The 19807-nt window shown below is 39.5% G+C and overlaps 1 protein-coding gene across 3 annotated transcripts in view; it reads left to right on the top strand.

Annotated features, from left to right (window-relative positions):
* ACO1 (aconitase 1) overlaps window positions 1–19807 on the top strand; it is a 60007-nt gene that overhangs the window by 18551 nt on the left and 21649 nt on the right. For all 3 annotated transcript variants that reach the window (XM_037060636.1, XM_037060638.1, XM_037060637.1), the window contains 6 exons: window positions 5001–5116; window positions 6193–6361; window positions 7390–7527; window positions 18664–18733; window positions 18846–19029; window positions 19502–19641. In XM_037060636.1, coding sequence (XP_036916531.1) covers window positions 5020–5116; window positions 6193–6361; window positions 7390–7527; window positions 18664–18733; window positions 18846–19029; window positions 19502–19641 — 798 coding nt within the window. In that variant the 5' untranslated portion in view covers window positions 5001–5019. The remainder of the gene's footprint in view (window positions 1–5000; window positions 5117–6192; window positions 6362–7389; window positions 7528–18663; window positions 18734–18845; window positions 19030–19501; window positions 19642–19807) is intronic.

The raw sequence follows: 19807 nt of genomic DNA on the forward strand, positions 1-19807 counted from the left end.
TTATTTATATTTATTTTAAAGTATATTGACTATGCTATTACAGTTGTCCCATTTTTTCTCCCTTTTCTCCCTTTCTGCCCTGCACCTCACCCTCCTACCAGCATTCCCCCCAACCTTAGTTCATGTCCACAAGTTCATATGGACATATAAGTTCTTTGGTTTTCCATTTCCTAGACTATTCTTAATTTTCCTCAGTCTACTTTGCACCTATGAATTATGCCTCTTATGCTCTCTACCTTTTCACCCATTCTTCCCCCTCCCCATCACCACTGATAACCCTCCATGCGATCTCCATTACTGTGATTCTGTTCCTGTTCTATTGTTTGCTTAGTTTGTTTGTTTGTTTGTTTGTTTGTTTTAGGTTCAGTTGTCGATAGTTGTGATGTGAGTTTGTTGTCATTTTACTGTTCATAGTTTTTGACCTTCTTCTTTTCTTAGGTAAGTCCCTTTAACATTTCATATAATAAGGCCTTGGTGATGATGAACTCCTTTAACTTGACCTTATCTGGGAAGCACTTTATCTGCCCTTCCATTCTAAATAATAGCTTTGCTGGATACAATAATAATCTTGGATATAGGTCCTTACCTTTCAGAACTTCAAATATTTCTTTCCAACCCCTTCTTGCCTACAAGGTTTCTTTTGAGAAATCAGCTGATGGTCTTATGAGAATTCATTTGAAGGTAACGCTCTCCTTTCCTCTTGCTGCTTTTAAGGTTCTCTCCTTATCTTTAATTTTGGGTAATGTAATGATGTGCCTTGGTGTGTGCTTCCTTGAGTCCAACTTTTTTGGGACTCTCTGAGCTTCCTGGACTTTCTGGAAGTCTATTTCCTTTGCCAGATTGGGGAAGTTCTCCTTCGTTATTTGTTCAGATAAGTTTTCAATTTCTTGCTCTTCCTCTTCTCCTTTTGACACCCCTGTGATTCAGATGTTGTAATGTTTAAAGTTGTCCCAGAGGTTCCTAAGCCTCTCCTCATTTTTTGAATTCTTGTTTCATCATTCTATTCCATTTGAATGTTTATTTCTTCCTTCTGTTCCAAATTGTTGATTTGGTTGTTCCTGGTTTCCTTCCTTTCACTGCTAGTTTCCTCTGTAATTTTCTTTATTTCCCTTTGCTTAGCCTTCCCTTCTTCCTCTATTCTATGTCCATGCTCAATCATTCTGTGATCATGATTACCAGTGTTTTGAAGTCTGCATTTGATAAGTTGTCTATCCCCTTGTCACTTAGTTCTCTTTCTGGAGTTTTGCTGTGTTCTTTCATTTGGGCCATATTTCTTTGTCTCGGTGCACCTGTTACATTTTAAGGGGGATAGGCTTAGGTATTCACTGGGTCAGGGCAATATGGGGGAGCGGTCAGAGAGGTATTAATGCTGCTCACTTGGTTCTGGCCCTGCTTTCAGTAACTTCCCCACTACCCACAAGCAAGTTGGGCCCTCCTGGTGCTGATTCTGGGTGGGTGGATGGGTTTGTCTATTCTAGGACCCCGTGGGTCTCTCCAATGAACTCTCCTGTGAGTCTGGGAGTTTCTCCTGCTGCCACAAGCCCTACAGATTTTTACAGTCAGAGGTTTTGAGGCTTTTGTTTCCTGAACTAGAACCCTGGGCTGTGTTTTCTGCCTGGCTCCCGAGTTGTTCCTCCTGGCTTATCCATACACGAATGTGTGACCACCTGTCCCACCCACCGCCACCTTGTTTGGCCTGGTCTGTCAACTTGCTGTGCATTCTCTCTGCCCTGGCTTCCTGTCTCTGCCCCTCCTACCAGTCAGGATGAATGTTTCCTCTTTAACTCCTTAGTTGTCAGACTTCCTTACAGTTTGACTTTCTGGAAGTTCTGGCTGTTTTGGGTTTTTAAATCAGCTGTTTTCCTTCTTTTGGTTGTGCAAGGAAGTAAAGTATATCTACCTGCGCCTCCATCTTGTCCAGAATTTCCTTAAGACTTTTTAAAGATGTGAGTGGTCCTCCCTGCCTTATTCTGTAAAGGTTTTCCCCCATGTTCCCTGGTTCGGGGGACTCTGACATGACCCACAACCTCTGAAGACACTTTTTTGTCAATCCATTTTCAGGGCAGGCAGAATGACACTTCTACAATTTCAGTTGCTGCTGTTTGGGGTAGAAAAGTTATGTCTGGAGCAGTAGCATCAGTGACAAATCCAATGTAGTGTTACTTTAATTGACATCTTTAGAATTCCAGTCAGCGGGATGATTAAGTCTCATTGTGTGAGCCCACAGATTTGTAACCATCTCCTAACAGGCTGTAGACAAGCCAGCCTATTTCTTACTAAAAAGTGTATTTCTATGGGATTTTTTTCCTCCTGATTGGCTTCTCATTTAGTGGGGATGAATAACAGATCTCTGGCATTTGTGGGCCACTTCATCACAAACACTAAAGCCTTTTCTTCACACCTGGAGTTCAGTGTTATTTCTTCTCCCTGCTATGATTCCCCATTCACTCAGCAGCCTTTTCCCTAAATTTTGCCTCTTCAGCTTTTAATCCATCCATTACTTCTTTTCCATTTTCACAGATGCCACCCAGCTGCCCACCCTGGTTCTGTCTCATCTCCACCCTTTCAGTAGATTCTACCTGAGTTTTCTCTGTCTGGTTACCCCACCATTCTTCCAGGCCAATATATCTCCCAAGTTAGGATGGGACACAGGTCACAGATGTTGGGCCACCAGTCAGATCCAGTCAGATAAAACCTACAGGCGTGTTTGGTTTGAACATCATGTTGCATACCCACATAGTAGTTTGTAGATCTTTATTTAACCAACATTTATAAATCAAGAGAGTGCATATAAAAATCCAGATGACCAACCTTGCTTGAAAACATGGATTGATAAACACGAAGCCAGCCTTTCTACATGCAGACTTTGGCCAGAGCTGCTGCCCTATTAGACAGGCACACAGCATCCCAGCTCCCTGGCCCCTCTGCTGCCTGCTCATTGTGTAGGTGCCCTGCCTAATTCATCGAGGCGTTTTGGTTGTGACTCCTGCTCTCTTTCACACATGGCCTGTGTTATTCATACACCATTCATGGGACATCACTGCCTCTTGAATGAAGTTTCAGTTCCTCACCTAGCACTCCACAGTGTCTGGCAAGGATTCTCGAACTGAAAATGTATTAGAAACACTTGGGGCCCTGGCTGGTGTAGCTCAGTGGATTGAGCGCGGGCCTGCGAACCAGAGGATCAAGGTTCGATTCCCAGTCAGGGCACATGCCTGGGTTGTAGTCCAGTTCCCTGCAGGCCAACTCCCAGCAGGGGACGCACAAAAGGCAACCATACATTGATGTTTCTCTCCCTCTCTCCTTCCCCTCTAAAGATAAATAAATAAATAAAATCTTTTTTAAAAAAAAGAAACACTTGGGAGATTAAAGACTGACTCCTGCCGCCCCCAGTCAATTCTGATTTGGCACTTTGTGGGAGACACTGAGAAATATGTCTTGTTAACAAGAAAGACCCCTAGGTAACTATGATGCAGGTTCCAGGGCACATACCTTTTTAAGCATGGTTCCAGTATGTTTCCGTGTCTCTTGCAAGCCTTCCTTTAGTTCCAGTTCCAGAATTCCTAAAAAAGGAGTTGACTAGCCCAAGTGAGTCAGATAGCTTTCCTGTCCCCCTAGATGGCAGCTTCTTCAAAACTCACATGGAACTAGGAGACAGAAGCAATTCCCAGTGGCGCGTGGTATGTAGCTCACCCACCCAGCTCTTCCCTAGGGTTCTCTAATCCAGGTGTCTGGCCTGCCTTCCCATCCTGGTAACACCAGGAAGGCAGGGGCTGCTTCCCAGTCAGCTGCCTCTCCTCAGAACTAACTGGTACTGGACTTTAGACACAGTAGATGTACACATATCTATTTCTTTTAAATTTTTAAGGTTTTCAAAAAGTTATACATGTGTAGTTAAAAAATGCAAACATTACAAAAGGATAATACAATGAAAACTGAGTCTTCCTCCCAGTCCAGATGTGGCTTAACGAAGACATGGCCTGTTTGTCACTTTTTGTCTCCACAAATAGTTGTTTCTTATACATGTTTTTTTTGTCATTTTACAGTAATATGTTAATCATTCCACATCAGTCATCCTAAAAGTATGTTGCACATTTAAATATTTACTCCTGAAAACCTTGGATTAAGTAGGAAAATGTTATTATCTTATCTTGAATTAGACTGTTGGGGAATGGACTGATTAAAGGATTTTTCCCCTGGGGGTAGGACTGGAAAGCAAGTCCTGTGATGCCCACCCCAGCGCATTGTGCTCTAAGCTGTATATTATTTGAAATCGCTATTTATCTGTGTGGAGTAGAGGAATAGTGTCCTCCCTTGTTCACCACTTAAAATGTATAAAAAGACACACATATGAGAAACTCCGCCCAGAGCTGGGGTTAGGGTTCCCTGCAAACATACTGGGGGCCTTGGGCCGTAATGCTACCATAGTGTCACCATGAAGATTCCCTGACCTGAACACTCTGTTGCGATCAGATGCACAAGTGCCTCAGGAAGACTCCTGAGCAACACATTTACTTAAAAGTCTGCAGAGATTTACAACAGAAAGCAGCTGCTTTTAAATCCCCACTTCCAAATTTCAAGTTTTATACAATTGCATAATTTCACCTGCCTCCCTCCTGTCAAGAAAGACAGGAGTCCAGCTCAAAGGTCTCTTCAAATATCCAAGATTTAAAATGAGACACACCCTCCATTTCCCTTCTTCTTATTTCTCATCAGTAGAAAAATGTAGGAAAATTGCAGAAAGAAAAAAGACAAAAGAGGTTTGGGATTTTATGCTGTCTTGAGAGGTGAATGCCAGCTTTCACAGTACCTTCACAGAAACCCATTTTATTTGCTATGAATATCATTCTTGTACCATTTATGCCCCATATTCCCCCCTGAAAAGATGAGTGATTTCTTAAAGTGAATGTGTACCATAAATTTTATAGAGGGAAAAACTCATCAAGATAAATGAGGTCCGGCTTTGAGAGTAGAACTTAAACATGTTCGCACTTTTTCAGGGGCACACCACCGGGAGCCATGAGCAACCCATTTGCACAGCTCATTGAGCCTTTGGATCCTGCACAGCCAGAGAAGAAATTCTTCAATTTGAATAAATTGGACGATTCAAGATATGGTAGGTACATGCCCTATCATATAATTGCCTTGACAGCAGTTAGTATCTCATCTGCATGATGATTATGCTGTGTAATTAGTTAACCTTTTAGGAGGGTTGGAAGGAGTAGCAGCAGAGAAGGAGAACGGCCAAATGGTCTTAGATTAAGTTTCACAAACACACACACCCCTTACATTGCTCATTTTCAAGTAGGTAATAAGGATTATGTACATGTAGCATTTATGTAGCATTTTTATTATATAGAGTGTTTGTGCATATGTATTACATCATTTAATCTGAATAGCAACTCTAGAGGTCATGTCTGTAAAGTGTAAGAAGTCCTAAGTAAGCCAAATCCCCCGAGAGGGTCAAATGATCGAATAACAACTATGTGGGAGCAAAAGAGGACAAAACACATCTTTTTTTTTATTCCAAATCCTGTGCTTTTCTACCTTTACACGCTCCTCTTTACCAGATAATATTGGTGAAAATTTTTCTTAATCAGGATGGAACATTTCCTTTCTAAATAAACAGAGTAATTTTTTCTTGTGAATTACCATTTTTTTAATCCTAGAAATCCCAGTTACCAGTGGCCACACTATCTGCTGTCTGGGGTTTTGTTTTCTTTGGAAGATATATGATTGTACTTTGGTCTTAATTACAATGATTGTAAAGGAGTTATCTTCGCATTTCTTAGACACTAGTTTTCATGAAAAATATTACTCTGTGTGTGTGTGCTACCTGCTAAAATATAATACAGTAAATATCTACACTGATTTCTTCCATGACGACTTAAGGGAAACCCTGTTACTGGAATCCAAAGCAGGGTAAGCATTTATTATGGAGGATTGACTGTGATATTTTATTTTTGCCTATACAGTGGCTACTTTCTAGTACTAAATATATCCTAAACCCATTCAATGTCTTCATATTTTAAACTTATAAGGTCAGTTTTTATTTACCCATTTTCCTGTTAGAAGGATAGTCTGATGGCTTGTATCAAGTCTGTATAGAGATGGGCTCAAAGGAGCTCTTATAATAAGATGCCTCATGGGTTTTTTTGGTTTGGTTTTGCTGTGCTTTCTCTGTTATCCTAGGACGCTTGCCATTTTCTATCCGAATTCTCCTGGAGTCAGCCATTCGGAACTGTGATGATTTTTTGGTGAAGAAAAATGATATTGAAAATATCCTGAACTGGAAGGTCATGCAGCATAATGACATAGAAGTGCCATTTAAGCCTGCCCGTGTCATCCTGCAGGACTTCACGTGAGCCCGAGGCCACTTCGCTCTCTGCTCCGCCTCCCTTGTCAGACATTAAAGAAAGCTTTAAGAAAACTACCAAGCCTCATTGACTATATAATTTATCACCTGATATCCAGACAATTTTGAAAACAAAAGGAGGCTATGAATCTTAGACAGCCAGAGATAGCTTTAGACAAACTGAGCTATGTAATCAGTCCACCTTTTCCAGGGGCAAAGGTCATTGTCTTGGTCTTGAAGATTTTAGTCCTAAATATACTAGTGAAAGGTGAAAGAAATAGGGGTGGAATTATCTCGGAATCTTTTCTCTCCCATGTTCTGTCACAGGGAGACAGGTTTCAAACAGCCGTACTTGGAACACTGATGTGCAGTCCCCTGAGGGGTGACACACAGTTCTGTAGTTCTGTTAAGCCTCTTTCGTATCCTGCTGTTCTCAGGAATCTTTGTTCCCCACCTGGCCTCTCTTTTGAGATAGTACTGCCTCTCCATTTTTAAATGATGTTAATTTATTCCTTCTGAACACCAAATCTTACTTTTCTAGAGGAAGAGCACCCAAATTTTATGCTCTAATATAATAAAAAGGAAGGAGTCACTTATAAATCTGATTCACAGCCTACTTTTCTAAATTATATCCATTCTTTCAAGTTTGGTCTAAAGTTGAATATGTGTTCATATGTCTTCCCCAGGTCTTTGCCATCCACCATGTGAATGGGAAACAGTCACAGCAGTAAAAGTTCTAGAGTTTTTAAGTGCCAGCTTCCCCATAGTTTCCCTGTTTAGATGATATTGGTTGTTCACTTTAACACAGGGATAAAATTGCATGTAGAGATACCACTCAGTCATGGTACTTACTACTGATGTGAGTTCAGCTCAGGGAAATGTGTTCAGAAACTTTGACTTTTCCAAGTCATTCACTATTAGCTCCACTGATGAGAGAGTTTCGTTGCCAATTTTATCAATGAAGACAAAAGTTGAAAAACTCAATTACATGTGTTTGACAGATTTATTTTTTGCTTAATTCCTTCTTTTCTTAGGGGCGTGCCAGCGGTGGTTGACTTTGCTGCAATGCGTGATGCTGTGAAGAAGTTAGGAGGGGATCCGGAGAAAATAAACCCTGTCTGTCCTGCCGACCTTGTCATCGATCATTCCATCCAAGTCGATTTCAACAGGAGGTGAGAGATTAAGATTAATACCCAAGTTTCTGCTTTGTGCAAAATTTTGGGTATAAGTCTATTTTGTTTGTGTAGGTAGTTAAATAAGTGAAGAAAATATTTAGAACACATATTTAGGAAAACTCAAACTTAATATAGCTTTTTCAGTGAAGATTTGAAAGCGGGATACATTTTTTAAAATACTATTTTTCCTTTTTTTCCCTATTTACTTCTTGGGGTGAGCTCCTTATGTTTAAATCCAGCTTAAAGTCTAGATGAAAAACACTCACATAAATTTCTGCCATGAGAGTTTGTCAGTGCAAGTATGTGTTTAACCTTAAAAGAGGGGAGTTTTGGTTACTTATTTATTTGTTTGTTTTTTAACCACTGGGTCCTTGTTCTACTTTTGATCCCAAGTAACTATTTTATATCTGGCGATCTCTACCTCTCCAAATAGGTTTCTATAATGTCATGCCTTTCTTTTCCTTTGTTCTTTTTCCTATTGTTTGGGATAGTCAGTTCACTCTTCCCCAAAATTCTTCCAATAACCCTAAAGTGTCAGTGTCAGCCAACAAGAAGAATTTATTGCTCACAAGTTGGTTGGGAGGCTAAGCGATCTGAGCCGAGTGCCCGGGGCAGACCTGCCTCCTCTAGCCCTGGCCACATGGACTGCTGACACTGCACATCACTGGGAGGCTGGGTCAGCACCATTCCATGTGTGTTTCCTTTGGGCCCAGGCGGAAGGAGAAAGCAGCTGTTCACTGAGGCTCAAAAGGCAAGTGGGAAGCCACAATATATTGAGGCCTAGATCAGGACTGGCACAGGTGACTTCTCGTCACAAGGACATTAATCAGAGCAAGTCATACAATCAAGTCCTGAGTCAGAGGTGAAGAGGAGTATATTCTGTATTTTGTGGATGAAATTATAAGATTACACAAGAGAAGGCAGCCAGTCCTGCTAAAAAGCTGGTATCTTCCCCTAAAAGTGTAACTAGATAAAGTTCTTACAGATTATTAGTAAGGAAAAAAATAATTACCCTGCATATAATGCTGGGAAAATTAATTATTTGGAACAGGGAGTAGTTCATATGAATTAAATCAGTAGTATTAAAAAATTAAGTCATTAATAAATTTAGAAGAAAATTCAAGAATATATGTGTCAAATGTCTTAATGAGAAAGACCTTTCTAAATTTTGAAGCAATGGATAAAACAAGAAGGAACAAAATCTGTAGATTTAATGACTTCAAAGTTAACAGGAAATAACTTGAAAAATATTTGCAACAAATATGACAAAGGCCTAATATTCTTAATACATAGAATGTGTAGAAGATGACCTCAGGAGTGGTGGTACGAGAGGTCCTCCTGGTCTCTCCCCTGAAGTTAGAAGTTGAACAGTTATGATTCCACAAAGGATTCCCTGCTTATTAACACACAAACACATCTGGGAGATCCACACATCGAAGCATCTGAAAGTGGGTGAATCGGAGTGAAAGGAGAAGAGGGGAGGTAGGAAGAACAGAGCTAGGTGCCACAGACCCCACCTGGAGCTCCCATGAGTGGGAGAGGAATCAGGTCACAGCCTGCACACTGCAGTCCTGGGGAGTAGAGAACTAGAATCAGTACTCCTGCCTGAGTGGTCAGGCTGAGTGGAAAATAAAAATGTGCATCAGTGCCACCTGCTGGAAATCACAAGAAAGACCCCTTCTTACCAACCTGCTATGTAGAGATATGCTAAACATCTTTTAAAAAGCAGATTTCATTCCCATAAATGCCAAGGCAGAGAAATAATCCATCAAATGTTATGAATAACCAAAGCATCAAGGCAGCTCAGAAAGAAAATGAAAAATCTTCAGAAAATACAGACATGGGCCCTTGCTGGTATGACTCAGTGAATTGAGCACCAGCCTCTGAACCAAAGGGTCACCAGTTCGATTCCCAGTCAGGGCAATGCCTGGGTCGCAGGCCAGGTCTCCAGTAAGGGGCACATGATAGGCAACCACACAGTGATGTTTCTCTCTCTCTCTTTCTCCCTCCCTTCCCCTCTGTCTAAAAATAATTTTTTTATCTTAAAAAAGATAAAGACATGGAAGTATGTGAATTAAATGACAGAGAATTCAGGATCTCAGTTGAATTCAGTTGATCTCAGTGACATATAAGAAAAATTAGGCAGTTTAATGAGCTCAGAAATAAAATCAATGGACAAAAGGAGTACTTTACCAAAGAGACTGACGCTTTTAAAAAGTACCAAATAGGTATTCTGGAGCTGAAAAACTCAATAAAAGAGAAGAAGGAACTACTGACCTTAGAAAAAAGAGCTGATCTTAGAAAAAAGGAGGCAACAACAGTGACACCGAAGGTAGAAATCTAGAAATGACATACATGAAGAAAGAGAGAGATTGGAGACTAAAACAAATGAAAGAACTCTACAAGAACTGTCTTGTACGTAGTTCTCCATCAGAAGATCTCTCTTGTAGATCAACTCCATCAGAAAAAAACAGTATAAGAATAGTGAGTATAGCACAGGGAGAAGAGAGAAAGCAGTTCTCACTATTCAAACATAGTGAGACCTACCCAAACCTAAGGAAAGAGCTGGGTCCTCAAATCCAGGAAACTAACAGAATACCTAATTATCTCAATCTAAAAAAGGCCTTCTCTAAAGCATGTTATATTAAAACTGTCAAAAAATAGTGACAAAGAACTTTCGTGGCAGCCAGGGAAAAGATAGTAAGCTGTAAGGGAAATCCCACTCAATTATCGAAGTGTTCAGCAGAAACCCTACCAGCTAGGAGAGAGGGGAGTCAAATATTCAAACTATTGAAAGAGAGAAATTACCAGGCAAGACTAATATATCCAACAACGTTATCTTTTAGATATGAAGGAGAAATACTTTTCCAGGGACACAGAAGCTGAGGGAAATTACCACAAGCCCTGCATTACAGGGAATACTATAGGAGGTTATCTGAAATAGACATGCTTAAGGTGATTCATGGGTAGGCAGAAGCAATAATTTCAATTCTTATTTAGAATAGGGTATTACACACTTAAATATAACATAAAGATTAAAAGAAGTAAAAACATTTTTAAAAAAGAAGATATAGCTACTGCAATTTGGAAATGAACTCACAGCATAAAAAGGGACAATTTGTGACAACAAAAAACATAAAAGAGAATGTAGATAAAGATCTGAATTTGCACAAGGCAATGGAGATAAGATGCAATCTGAAGAAAAATGACTACTGTATATAAGAAACTGTCTTTTACATAGACCTAAATGATAACCACACACACTCACACACAGAACTAGAACTGAGACACACACCATAAAAAAAGAAAGAATGGGGAAAAAAAATACCACCAAACTAAAATAGCAGAAACACAAGAGGAAAAAAATGGACACACAGGTTACCAAAAGATAAAATGGCTATAGGAAATTATCACACATTAATAATCCCTATATATGTAAATGGACTGAACTACCAATAAAAAAGGCAGAGTAGCAGATTGGGTTAAAAACCAAAACCCAACCGTATTCTGCCTTCAGAAGACACATCTCAATGCAAGTAAAAGTATAGACTCAAACTGATGTATTACAGAATTGTATTACATAGGACATTTGAAACCTGTGTAACTTTATTAATCAATGTCACACCAATAAGCTTAATAAAAATTTTCAAAATATCTCCACAACCCCCTCCAAAAAAGAGTTTATATAATCCATTTTAAATATAGTAAAACCCAGAGGATACATGGGCAAAGGAAATTTGACATTTTACAAAAAAATAAAATACAAATGGTAAGCAGTGTATAAAGACTTTTCAATCTTATAAGTCATAAAAAAGTAAATTTTATTTTTGAGATACTATTTTCTCTTATCAGTATAGTTAAGATTAGAAAATAAACATGATTAATTATAAGGGTGTCATGAAGGAACACTTTTATGCACTGCTGATAGTCCTGTAATTTGGAAATAATGAAAGTAATATGTGTCGAGATCCTTAGAAATGGCAATAACCTTTGTCCTGGAATTCCTGCTTCTAAGCTTACCCTTATAGACACAGAAAAAAAGCTTAATGACTTAATAGCATTCATTCAAGTACATATAATAATGAAAATCTGGAGCATTCTAAATGTACAACAAAGGAGAATGATTTATTAAATTACAGTGCATCCTTATAGTGAATTATCGGGTAACTTTTGCAGTTAAATTCATAATGTGCTGTATAACAACTGGAACGTGGTTATGCCCTGTAGCTGAATGAGCCACGTGCAGCTGCATATGCAGAGTGATCACAGATGAAAAGTTATGCAGAGATTATAAAATTAGAAAGTGAGGTGGTATAGTGCAATTATTTTTGAAAATGCAAGTGTTCTCTATTTTTACAATAAGAAGCTATCATTTTATAATAAAATGTCACCTAAGAATATGAAACAATCCATTCAAAGGGGAAAAGGAAACCATTATCTCCTTCCTTGGGGATTTAAGTAGGTACCATATAGTCTCAAGAGAAATGTAGAAACTGGTCATTCTCAGATTCATGTTGCCAATATCCAAACCAGATAAAATCAAGGTAAAGAAAAGCCTGCTGTCTTTCACTGACAGTTGGAGCAAACAGACTGGATGCTTGCCAGCTCTGTTCTTTCCTTCGGACTCTAAACCCGTCTTTAGGCAACATGTCTTCTTTTTTTCTTTTCTTAAATCACATGAGCTTAATTTAATGTTTTGATTTCAAAGGAAAAGCTAAAAATATCTACACAGCCCTGGCAGGGTGGCTCAGTTGATTGGAGCATCATCTGGTACACCAAAAAGGTTGCAGGTTCAATCCCTGGTAAAAGCATGTACCTAAGTTGCAGGTTCAAGTCCCTGTCAGAGAATGTACTTAGGTTGCAGGTTCCATCTGCGGTCAGGGCTCAGGCAGGAGGCAACTGATCAGTGTTTCTCACCTCAATGCTTCTCCCTTCCCTTCCTCTCTATCCTGAGGTGAGGATTAAATATATGTATTTATATGTTTTATATATTTATATATTTATGTATTATACACACACACACACACACAAAATGCTATCCTATTTGAGATGAATAATGCTTTCTAAAGTCCCACTTCAAAGGTTATAACAAGTAGCCTCACAAAATCACAGCCAACTTGATCTTTTTGGCAACTCTTGTTTGTGTGGATGGATCTACCTCACTTTGCTGGCCTGGGAGGAGCACCTGCTGGTGGAGACAGAATTGTAATTGTTGTCATGCCTAAAGCCTTTGACTTACAATTCACGGAGCTCCTGACTTAAGCAGATAAAAATGATTTTTGGTTATCATCAAGGTCAGTATGATTTTTTTACTCTTTAAACCTTAACATTTATCAACTTTGGTTTTAATTCTTTTATGGACATTTTTCATTTACACTGTAGTACAGAAAACATTATTTTGAAAACAGCAAAGTCCAGGGATGGATGAACTTGGATTCCAAATTGATGTCCAAATCTAGCAAACACTTTTTTTTTGTAATAAAAGAGAACATTTCTGTTAGAAATGTTTTCGTTGGTGTTGTTTTATTTCTTGAGTTTGGTTTTGCAATTTGACCTCGCAGTCTCTTTCCTCATGTTTGTAAGAAATTAAATGTGGTATGTCTCAACCTTTGTGGAACTTATTTCCAGCTATTTCCAGAAATGAAACAGAAAAACTGGGTAAAAGTGGTAGGGTGGTACATTTTCTCAGTTAAATATTCTAAGTAATTTCCGTGGTTTGAATAATATTAATTTACTTCACGCCGTCTTTAGGAATTGAGGACCAAACTAACATATTATTGTAATGTTTTACAAAGTTATCTCAGAAATAACTATTTCTTAAATCCCAATAAGAATATTGTAACAATTTCCAACCAGATTTCATGAGTCTGAAAACTATCTCCTCCATAAATACTGTTTGTGGATTTCTAGAGTACCGTTGAATATGATACTCAGAAACTTTGAAATACATCCAAATCCAAATTCAAATTATGTAACTAAGGAGTAATATTCTCTTTGGTCTGTGAAGAGACCTGATTAAAAGCTCAGTAGATTGAGTGAATTTGGGACCATTCTGAGTACTGCAAAAATCTCAATTCTAGGTCTGTTTATTCATGTCACTAACTAAAACTCAGTTAACTGAGTCAAGATTAGCAAACAGATGTTTTATTTTCATGAGTAAATAGGTTATTTACCTGGAATTAGTAGATCATAAACTAGCCTAAGCATTTCTGACTTCTCCTTGTCCTGTAAATGTGTTATTTACATCAAACTGACGTCCCCAGCATTCTCTGGGGTAAACGTCCCACTCCATCCCTGCTTCTGCTGTGAGAAGCTCTGGTGTGGCGGGCGAGAGGACAAAAGATAACGAAGGACTGGGAGTCCACAGGGGCTCTGAGCACAGCAGAAGTGATGGGGGCCCCAGAGGCAGGTGCTGCATATGTTTTGGAATAATGTTCCAAGACACTTTTTTTATTTAAAAAATTCACTCCATTTTAAGACCTGTGTACCATGATTTGTTCAAGAAACAGGTTAGCTTAGAAGAGAGAGATTAGTAAACACACAACTTCAATGAAGTTAGTGACGACAGTAAGCACAGAGAAGATGCAAATTATCCTGGCAGAGGTCCTTCCAGCAGTTGTCATTTGATTTAGGTCCTGTGGAGTGCTTATCCCTAGAGAAGAGCCAGAAAAGGCATTCTACACTGAAAGACAAGAGCGTGCAAAGGCTTGAGGAGGGGGACTTTGGGAAAGTATGAAGGTCACGGTGTGTCTGAAGCTGACAGTTTGTACTGGATTATAGGAGAGGACTTAACAAAGGAAGGTTGAGGACAGATTGAAGACTTTTTTAAAGCAAGAGATTTGTACATTATTTAGAAAATGGGGAGCCATGGGCAGATGAAAGATGGGTCATGATCTGTATTTTAGGAAACTGATTTTGGTGACATAAGATAATTGAACAGACTGACATAATCCAGGGAGAAGGCTATTTCTGAAATAAAGGCTTCCATAGCTATAGCTGTTAAGTGGTGGGACAGGAGGTCATTAGGTAAAGACAGACAGGGACGAGAACAAGATTTAGGAAAGAAGGGTTTGCCTGTTGAGTTTGTGGTATTCCCAATGCAGATATTCGGGATATATTGGGAGTGTGGATCTGGGCCCAAAGAGACCAATGGGAGTTGGAAGGATGGAGCCCTCAGTGTACCAGCGAGAAGGAAGGAGATGGCTACCTGGTCTAGAGGGCCCAGAGGGTCTGCTGATCTGCCAGTTAGCAGTGGTGTCCTGCCTCATTCCGCTGGACCAGGATCTCTCCTTTCTCTATTTGTTCCTTTTGGTTTTCTCTAACTCATACACACCTGCACAGATTTTTATTCTTTATATCAGGAATCAAAACTTTCTGTAAAGGATCAATATTTCAGGCTTTGCTGGCTATATACCATCTCTGTTGACATATTTTTTTCAACCGTTAAGAATGTAAAAAATCATTCTTTGCCTGAGGGCCAAACATACAGGTATTGGGCTGTGTTTGGCCTATGCACTATAGTTTAAGGACCTCTTGAGGTGAGGCATTCTCAGGAATTGATACCATTAAAACAACTAACATTATTCTTAGAGAATATTCACATCAAGAGAAAAGGAAGGGGAAAAATCAGTGTGGTAACTAAATGTCTTTTTGTAGAATAAATAAAAAGTGTCACCAGTTCTTTTCTTCCCAGACAGTGCCTACCTATTTTTATCAGGTTGACACCCCTCACCCTCTGTAGTACATTGCTGTCATGTCCTTTCAATGGGTGTCAGGACTCGTGAGCCCTGATCTGAATTTATGTCCCTTTCTTTCTTTCTTTTTTTGTAGTTTCAATTTATTAAATTTACATTTATGTGTAAATATTGACAATGTTAGACATTCAGAGGGTTGAATTTTCCTATTTGAATGCATATATATTGAAAATATAAACTTAAGTTTCTATTTAAATAATTCTGGTAATTCTCCAAAGTCAACAATTATTTTTTGTTTATTTTAAGTATATTTTATTGATCATGCTATTACAGTTGTCCCATTTTTTCTCCCCTTTATTCCCCTTCCCCTTGCAGCCCTCCTCCCACCAGCATTCCCCTCCTTAGTTCATATCCGTGGGTCATACATATAAGTTCCTTGGCTTCTCTCTTTCCTGTACTATTCTTAACCTTCTTATGTCTATTTTGTACCTACTATGTATGCCTCTTATTCCCTGTGCCTTTTTCCCCATTCCCCCCCTCTTCTCCCCACTGATAACCCTCCATGTGATCTCCGTTTCTTTGATTCTTTTCCTGTTCTAGCTGTTTGCTTAGTTTGTTTTTTTGTTTTTGTATTAGGTTCAGTTGTTGATAGTTGTGAGTTTATTGTTATTTTATTCTTCATAGTTTTGATCATCTTCTTTTTCTTACTTAAGTCCCTTTAACATTTCATATAAGGGCTTGGTGATGATAGACTCCTTTACCTTGACCTTATCTGGAAGCTTTTCCATTTTCAGTGATAGCTTTACTGGATAGAGTCATCTTGGACGTAGGTCCTTACCTTTCATGACTTCAAATACTTCTTTCCAGCCTCTTCTTGCCTGTAAGGTTTCTTTTGAGAAATCAGCAGATAGCCTTATGGGAACTCGGTTGTAGGTAACTGTCTCCTTTTCTCTTGCTGCTTTTAAGGTTCTCTCCTTATCTTTAATCTTGGGTAATGATGTGCCTTGCATACGCTTCCTTGGATCCACCTTGTTTGGGACTCTCTGAGCTTCCTGGACTTCCTGGAAGTATATTTCCTTTTCCAGATTGGGGAAGTTCTCCTTCATTATTTTTTCAGATGAGTTTTCCATTTCTTGCTCTTCCTCTTCTCTTTCTGGCACCCCTATGATTTGGATGTTGGAACATTTGAACTTATCCCAGAGGTTCCTAAGCCTCTCCTCATTTTTTTGAATTCTTGTTTCTTCATTCTGTTCTGGTTGAATGCTTATTTCTTCCTTCTGTTTCAAATCAATGATTTGAATCCCAGTTTCCTTCCATTAGCTATTGGTTCCCTGTACATTTTTATTTATTTCACTTTTCATAGCCTTCACTTTCTCCTCATTTTGCAACCATATGCAACCAATTCTGTGAGCATCCTGCTTACCAGTGTTTTGAACTCTGCATCTGATAGGTTGGCTCTCTCCTTGTCACTTAGTTCTCTTTCTGGAGTTTTGCTGTGTTCTTTCATTTGGACCATATGTCTTTGTCTCGGTGCACCTGTTACATTTTAAGGGGCAGAGCCTTAGGTATTTGCCAGGGTGGGGCAACCCAAGTCGCTGAGTTGTGGATCTGTATGTGGGGGAGGAGTCAGAGAGGGAACGATGCTGCTTGCTTAGCTCTCCACCCTAGCTGCCTGTCGCTGTCCCTCCTTCCAATCTGGATGAATGTTTCTTCTTTAACTCCTTGGTTGTTGGACTTCCATGGAGTTTGATTCTGGCAGTTCTGGTTGTTTTTTGTTTTTAAATTTGCTGTTGTCCTTCTTTTGGTTAGGCCAGGAGGCAAAATGTATCTACTACCTATGCCCCTATCTTGGCCAGGAGCCCTATGTCCCTTGCTAAGTGCTCTGGACGTGATGTATTTCCCACATCATGATATTGGTAGTCCCACTCCTGTCATCCTGTCATTGCCTCATTGGGTTCCATATTTCTTACTAGGCTCTGAGCTCCCAGTAAGCAGTGCACATGCTGCTTTGCACCATTGTCTTCCTTGAACACCATGTAGCCCAAGGTGGATCTATAGATTGTTAATAAGTGATTGAAAGGATGGATGAGAAATAGAGTATAGTGGTTAAAATAGAGGCCCCAGGACCATCAGACCTGGGTTCAGCTCTGTAATGTATATGCACCTGGCCTTGAACTAATTACCTAGACTTTCTGTGCTTCTGCTTCCTTTTCTGCACATTGGAGTAATAGTATTGCCTATGTCAAGGGTTGTTATTGAAAGTGTTTTTGTGTGTAAAGCACTTGGTGCCTGTGACATAGCCTTGCACTTTAGTTGCTGCTGTCACTATGGTGGTTGTTATTCCCGTGACCACTGTTATGGCTGCTGTTTGGGCAACTGCAGCTACAGGAAGGCAGAAGGGTTTGGGGATTAGAGCGTCAACCCAGGAATCAGACTGCTAGGGTTTCAGTTCCAGTTCCACCATTGACTTGCTGTATAGCCCTAAGCAAGTTTCTTACCCTCTCTCTGTCTGTTTGCTCTCTTGAAAATTGTGGATAGTAGTTGCACTGAACTCAAAGGGTCATTATAGAGACTAAATGAGAAAATAAGTGTAAAGCCTTTAGAATAGTGGCCAGTTCGTAGTTATGTCAGTAAGTGTTAACTATTAATGATCTCAGACTCGGATTTTAGCTATTAATTTTACTATCCTTTCTTATGTTCACCCAGTTGGGATACATCGCTTATGAGTGCATTCTGTATGCCAAACCTGCAAAGTTGCAACTATGACTTATTCTACCTTGGCTCAAAACAATGTAGTTTGATTATAAAAATCTTGCAAAAGCTTCTTAAAGTCCTCTATTGCTTGTGTCATTCCCAATAAACTAAATGACTGAGTAAACCTCAGCATAGAATCTAGGCTTTTCAGACATTCTTTGGTAGCCCCATCCTCCTCATTACCCTCTGTTCAAGAAATAGGAGATTATGATTCTTTAAATGCCTATCTCTGCTGATGTCTCTTGCTCCCTGTCTCCCAGCATAAACAGATGAAAAGTGCCAGCCCAGCCATTGCTCAGCCCAGAGAGATGTTATAACAAGGTTGTAGAGGAGAAAGGAGGAGAGAATGGGTTATTTGAATATCTAAGCTGCTGTTATCATCGTAAATGCCTTGAGTCTGTTCCTGTGGGTCAGACTTTATGACTGAATTGGTTTTAAATTAAGTTCACTTAATATTTTCTACCCACAATGTTTAAAGGGAGTGTAGGAATCACTTTAATCAAATAATAATTATTCTTTTTACTTTTGCTAATTACCTCTCCTTTCCCATGTGAGTGGATGTATAATACCACCCAACAGGCTTACAGATAAAATTGCCATTTTGTTTATTCATCATCAATAAATTTGACAAGGAACATTTTAAGCCTTGAAATTTATACATTTAGTTTTTTTTTCCTCTTGACAGGGCAGACAGTTTACAGAAGAATCAAGACCTGGAATTTGAAAGAAATAGAGAACGATTTGAATTTTTAAAGGTATGGCCAAGTTTGGTTCCAGTGGTTGATTCTTTATGTCTGTGGGTGTGAGGGGGAGGTGCATAAGAGTGTGCCAGGCATTCATAGTATTCTTTCCACTTTTCAATCCTAGTGGGGTTCCCAGGCTTTTCACAACATGAGGATTATTCCCCCTGGCTCAGGAATCATCCACCAGGTGAATCTGGAGTATTTGGCAAGAGTGGTATTTGATAAGGATGGATACTATTACCCAGACAGCCTCGTGGGCACAGACTCACACACTACCATGATTAATGGCTTGGGTGTTCTCGGATGGGGTGAGTGTTCTCCTGTGTCTGCTGTCCTCTAGCGTGTGCTTTAATATATGTTGGTACCAGTACATCCCAGCAGCATAAAATGGCATGACCACAAGTATCAAGAGATATTTTTGTCTGTTTTGTTCGTTGCTATATTTCCAGTGTCCAGAAAAAGGCCTCATACCTTTGTTTTGAAGAATGAACTGAACTAAGAAGGGTTGGGGACGTTAAGAATAAGTGGAAATCACCTGTGGTGTTGGTTAAAAAATGGAGATTATTTTGATACAGGTGTTTGGGGACCACACTTAGAGAAACACTTACTAAAAAGTCTGTGGAGAGGAATAGAGAAAAGATAATTGCTCTTTTTAAAAACATAACTCTCTACTAGTACAACCTTGTAACTGGGTTTATTACCTGTTAATGACATTGAATTATTCTTGAAGGGTGAGGTAAGAAGTAATGAAAGCATTATTTTATATGCCACTCCGTGCAGGTGTGGGTGGGATCGAAGCAGAAGCTGTCATGCTGGGCCAGCCAATCAGCTTGGTGCTTCCTCAGGTGGTTGGCTACAAGTTGAAGGGAAACCCACACCCCCTGGTGACATCCACTGACATTGTGCTCACCATCACCAAGGTAACATATGCTGCCTCTTCTGTGATCTTGGAATCAAGGTGACAAACAGGGAAGAAATACATGGTGGAGTCTCTCTTGGTCTCCGTGTGTCCTGGAAATGCTAGAGGTCACCATATGTTGATGACCTTGAAATGATTGGATAAGGGAGAATTTTGTGGCTAAGTCT

The sequence above is a fragment of the Sturnira hondurensis genome, unplaced genomic scaffold (genome assembly GCF_014824575.4).
Source record: "Sturnira hondurensis isolate 20B ecotype Veracruz unplaced genomic scaffold, ASM1482457v3 Scaffold0012012, whole genome shotgun sequence".
Classification (NCBI taxonomy): Eukaryota; Metazoa; Chordata; class Mammalia; order Chiroptera; family Phyllostomidae; genus Sturnira; species Sturnira hondurensis.